This window comes from Pteropus alecto, unplaced genomic scaffold (genome assembly GCF_000325575.1).
Source record: "Pteropus alecto unplaced genomic scaffold, ASM32557v1 scaffold79, whole genome shotgun sequence".
NCBI classification, from domain to species: Eukaryota; Metazoa; Chordata; class Mammalia; order Chiroptera; family Pteropodidae; genus Pteropus; species Pteropus alecto.
This window is the reverse complement of record NW_006494612.1, coordinates 3925578-3931140: the sequence shown is the minus strand read 5'-3', so window position 1 is coordinate 3931140 and position 5563 is coordinate 3925578. Positions and strand designations below refer to the sequence as shown.

The window sequence follows — 5563 nt, the reverse complement described above, 5'->3', positions numbered from 1 at the left end:
CACATAATTCCAGAAGGAATTGCTAAAGGCCAGCCATGGACTAGTCCATGGAGCCAGGAGACCAGCTTGAGGGAGCAGCCACAGGGGCCGGAGGTCTGGAGGTCAGGAGGTCACGGCCGGGACCAGTACTGCACCTGCACGCCCCTGAGCGTGAGTTCCTTTTTAAAGTTTGTACACTAACTAAACACTCCTCTGGCCTCACTCTCATCCCAGCCTTGCTGACGGTGGAAGGTTATGGCTACATATGAAAGAAATAAATACGTGGTTACATGTCATTTTTCTACTCCATTATAACCTATTGGAGTAATATCTAAAAGTCAGATGCTTACACATTAAAACCCTCCTTCAAGCCCTTGTCATAGGGTTAAAATAGACGCAGCAGCTTTGAACGAGGTGTGTCTAAGGCTGATCTTGACACTGTTTCATCCAGAAAACTCTCCTCTACCAGTCTGAAATGATCACAGCAAGCACTCTCCCAGGTCTTCACCACTCACCTGTGCACATGATGCAGACCTGGCAGTTTCTTGCTGGCTCTTTGGATGACTGATACCTAGACTGGACAGCCATCTGCATCCTGACAGACAGCCGAAACTTTAACATCAGGATTACGTCAGAAATTAATGTTTCCAATAACCAAGTACTGGAACATTGAAAATCTCAAGTCTGGCACATGATCCACACATCTCACTCATTTGTATCGATTTCTTCTTCTCTCTCAGTTTGTCTTCTTTTCCTTGCTTTAGAAGGAGGCACCCCTAGTAATATTTCAAATGTTTGGACTTGACTTCCCAGATAGCCTAGTACTCTCTCAAGCTTCTCAGCCAAAGAAACTAAACTGGCAAAATTTACCTGTCACCTCCACCCTTTTGGCTTTCCTAATGAGGCGAGCCCTTCCATTCCCCCACACCCTACTCCCCACCCCACCTTGAAATAGTCCTTTCTGGGGTTGTGGCTCCATGACCAGACTAATCATTAAACTCTAAACTCCAAGAAGCCAAAACTACAGCTGCCTCCTCCAGGTCTGCTGGAGAAAACTACAAGTGGAAGGAACCCCTGCTGCTGAGGCTGGGGAAGCATCTCAGAACCGAGGCCAGGGAAAAACATCTCATATTTTCTTTCTGGTTTTAGAAGCACATAAGAAATGTGGGAGACACAAAGGTGGGAAGTCGTGTGGACTTGATGCTCCTTGGGAACGGAAAAAGGGAGGGTGAAGGGTTACTCATGATCTACATTTTTTCCATTGATTATTTTACTTAAAGAGAATATGTCATTTCCCCGTAAAATCGAGGAAGGGGTGATAATTTTCTTTTGAATATCTTCAAACGTTTGCAGATGGTTACTCTGAACTCCCCAATGTACCATAAACAAGTGTAAACTGCAGAAATTCGGAAAATGTACAAATACAAACAGTTATTCTCCAAGCTCCAGGGCAAAGGCAGAGAGGGGAGTATTCCATTTATAAATAGAATACTTTGTGGATAGAATAGTTTGAGAAATGTTTATGCATTGTTTTCCTTATTATTTGGGAGGTTATTTTTTTCCAGCTTACAGAAGCTGCAGAACTGGCATTCGGAGTCTTAAAAGTTGAAGATTAAAGGACATTTACAGCCTTTAAAATATTTTTTTTACTAAACAATTAGTTCTGCATCCAGGAAAATAACTTCCCATTAAAATAATTTATAATCACATCAACAAACAAGAATGCACAAAGTCAGGTAACCAGGAATAAAATTTCAAAATCAAAAAAAAAAAATACTATAATTTGCTAAGAAGCAGCAAATATAATTACTTCTCTGAAGACAACTGCAGTTATCTGGATTACTGATTTCAAGATAGTCTGCTTTGAATCTATTTAAAGTTATTTTTTAAATAGTAATACATTATGAGAATGGTGGCATAGTGAAAAGAACAAAGAACCCTGACTGAAGTTACAGACTTTCCTAAGAAAAATATGAGCCACCTACAGCAGGGGTCCCCAAACCCCAGGCTGTGGACTGGTACCGGTCTGTGGCCTGTTAGGAATCAGGCCACGCAGCAGGAGGTGAGTGGCAGGTGAGCAAGAGACCCTTTATCTGTATTTGCAGCCGCTCCCCAGCATTAGCATCACCACCTCAGTTCCACTTCAGATCATTAGGCATTAGATTCTCATAGGAGCACTGGTCCCTGGTGCCAAAAAGGTTGGGGACCGCTGACCTACAGCATATGGAGAAATTACTCACCTGCACCTCACCCACCAAATTCAGCCCAGATTTCTTTTTGGTTTTTCATACTTTCCGCTTTGGCTTTAACTTGTCACCAAACAGTGTTCACTGTCAGGGCACAAAAGCCATGTAGTCCTTTATTTAACAGATGTATTTCCAATTTCCGCGACCATACAAACAGGCTCGGTTTCTGAAGGCATGGAAGAAAAACAGCGCCATGTGTTCACAGAAAATCAGGAGGGGTCAGAGAATGTGAGTGAATTATGGCAGGTTGAGACTGTGCTTTGAGGTGACATATAACTACAGAGGGCAAGAGGAAATGTGATTTAATGGCGGATAGGCGGTTCTTCCATCTTAAATCATTTGCCTTGTCACCCCACTGTAGCTGGCAAAGCCCGAGTGTCTCTCACTTTAGAGAGAAGCTGTAATTTGTTGGGAGACCACTCATAAAAAGAACTTGCTAATCTCAAGGGGCTATGGGCAATTTCATCATTGCATCTTCTGGAAATGGCTAAAGCCAGGTTAATATTTTTAGTAACAACTCTGGTCCACACTTAAGATCCTTGCCTGATTCTTTATTCAGAAACATATGTCATCCAAATAGCCCTCATATATTTCATGCTTTTATGTTCTTTTGGCCCCATGCTACTTCAGGACCAGCAGCACTATTCTTGACCTGGTCACTTCTCACTCCAGTAATGGCAGTAAAATCTTTCACCTTTCCCGTCTTCCTTTTTTGTCATTTGAATGAGTGATACTAGAATGTGTTTAAAATTACAATTCCCAGTGCTTTCGGGCTTTCTAAAGGCCGTCACTTTTTTTGTCCCACATCTTCCCATGACTCACGGCTTTGTCAACCAGATGAAATTACTCTGGTGGAGAAAGCAGGGGCATTTTCAATTGAGGTGACGATGAGAAGGCTGAGGCCATCTGTCTTAAAAAGCAGAACTTGTAGATGTAAAATCAAGAAGGAATGGTGAACTGATTTTTAGTGTTCTGCTCCTACGAGCAAAGCCATCAATGGAAAAGAAAACCTCAAACTATGAGGGCTGAGAATCCCATCTTGTACCACCCAACAAGCCCCCTTGCTCTGGCTCTGTGCTTCCCAAGCAAACTCTGGCTATAAGTGAGGTATGTGCCCATGTAAATATGGTGGACTTAGAGACAACGTTTTGGACACGCCACATCAAGTGTTCTGGTCCACACCTATATTTCTCACTGTGGAGTAATGGGTTGGAATTCTAGATCTGTTGTTGCTGCTGAAAAAAAAATAAAATAAAAGAATTGAACACTGTCAAAAAAACAAAAACAAAAACACTGGACACTGTCTAAACACTTAGAGAAGTTGGTAGGTAAGCTTGGTTTTTCTCTAGGAACTTTCCCCAAGGCTACTGAGGTGTAAAAGAATTTTATCAAGTAGGCTCATAAAGGGACAAATTAGCCAATTCTCTTATAATAAAGTATAGCTCTGGAATCAGGCAGCCTGGACGTAAATCTCGACTATGCTTATTAACTTGGTGATCTTGAGCAAGTTACTTAATGTCTCAGTTTCCTCACCAGTAAAATAAAGACCTTAATAATTGTCATATGGCCCTGGATACAAATAAATACCACTGAGAAACACTTAGAAGAGGTCCTGTATACATAGATGTGAGCGATTATTCTTCCCAGGAGGTCCACTTTTCCTATCCAGGCTTCCTTCTTCCCTGGTTTCCATCCCGCCAACTGTAAATGCCTTAAGCACAGGCACTGCATCATATTCCCCTTTGTATTTCCCCAGCTCCTAGAAGGAGCTGTGTACAAGTGAGGTGCTCAATAAATGTTCTTTTCTCTTCCTTTCTTCTACATTAACAGTTGACAGACCTAAAGTGAAAGTTAGCTCGTTTGCTGCTCTCAGGGGTAGAGGGTAGAGTTCAGGCTCTGGGTTCAGCAAGCCTGAGCTGAATACTGGTTTCCCAACTCACCAACTTGGGCCACATCTCCAAGTGTCATCTTCCTCCTTGGTAAGATGCAGATGATACCTATTCCTCCAGGATTGGCAGGAGGATCAAATGAGGCCATATCTGGGTATAGCGAGTATGTCACACATGCTAGTTCCCTTCCTCTTACTGAAAATCATTATTATTGGCTCACTTGGCATTAAACAGGATTCCCCCACTGAGGTCAGAAATGTGCATCTCACCTCCTTCAGCAATGTGGCCCTTTCCCCTGCCAAAGCTCCCACTGTCAGCTGAGGTGAGCAGCCCACCAGATGAGCAGCTGAGCTCAAAAACTGGGAAGAAGCAAAGCTGGTCTGTGAATGCTTGAAGCCTGCCCTGGGGAATGCTGGTTGGTGACAAATGAAGAGATCCGGTGAAGAGGAGTTATGAGCTATGGCTACGACGCCCTGCCAGGCAAAAGAAGTTTAGTGGCTTGGGTGCAGTTGGCATAAGCATGCAAAATGGTAAGTTTTTATTCTCATCTTGCAAATGGAATCCTGTGGTTATTAAGAAAATTTGGCGAGTTAAGACATTCTGCCAATGAGTACACTAGCTCCAGGAAGTCGCCGGAAGTTGCCCAGCTCACCTTTTACCACGGCCCTGTAACCTCATGACTGAGCATCTACTCGCCCCAAGTAATCACTCCTTCCTCCCCACCTCTTCCTCTTCAACAGGGTGAATTACAGAGATGAGCATAATAATAAAAGTGTAATTAAGGAGACAGTGTTGCAAGTTGGGTTCAAAACTGGACTTTGCCATTAAGTAAGTGGCCTTGGGCACAGCACTTACATGCTGTGACTCAGTTTCCTCAGCTGTAAAATGGGAATGATGTTGGATCAAAATGATGATAGTGTGTGACCAAAGTGTACTGTAAAACATGTAAGGTGAAATAAAATCATGATTATCAATTCAACTAACTCTCTCTCTCTCTCTCTCGTCTGCCTTGTAAGAAGTAAGGAGAGGTGCACTGGCTCATGCAGAGGAGAGCCCCCGTGGACATACAAACCTTTTACTTATTCTGATTTCTAATTCGGAGGCACCTCCTTTTGAGAGGAGGCTCCAGGTCCTCGGGCCCGGCGCTGAGCATGGGCGAGGAGATGATGCACGGTGCCATGGCAGTCTTCTCCGCGGGTTTTGGCACAGGCTGGATCACGCAGCCCGTCTTGGGCAGCATCCGCAGGGCATACGCATGGTCCTCGTCCGCGGGGTTATTAAGGTTCGGGTCCGACTTGTCGCCCCCCGCCAGGGCCTCCTCCCCCATCAGCTTTTTCGCCGCCTCCCCGTCCAGGTGGCAGTTGGAAGCACAGTTGTTCTCCTTGACGGATTCCAGCTCACTCACCACGGGCTCCTCGGGCGACAGCAGCTTCTTGGGGGCCGCGGGCT

At 44.3% G+C, this 5563-nt stretch overlaps 1 protein-coding gene across 1 annotated transcript in view; it reads right to left on the bottom strand.

Annotated features, from left to right (window-relative positions):
- Positions 1-2305: 2305 nt before the first annotated feature.
- The window catches only part of SOBP (sine oculis binding protein homolog), a 138854-nt gene continuing 135596 nt past the window's right edge, over positions 2306-5563 (bottom strand). The window contains exon 7 of the mRNA XM_006926184.3: positions 2306-5561. Coding sequence (XP_006926246.1) covers positions 5190-5561 — 372 coding nt within the window. The 3' untranslated portion in view covers positions 2306-5189. The remainder of the gene's footprint in view (positions 5562-5563) is intronic.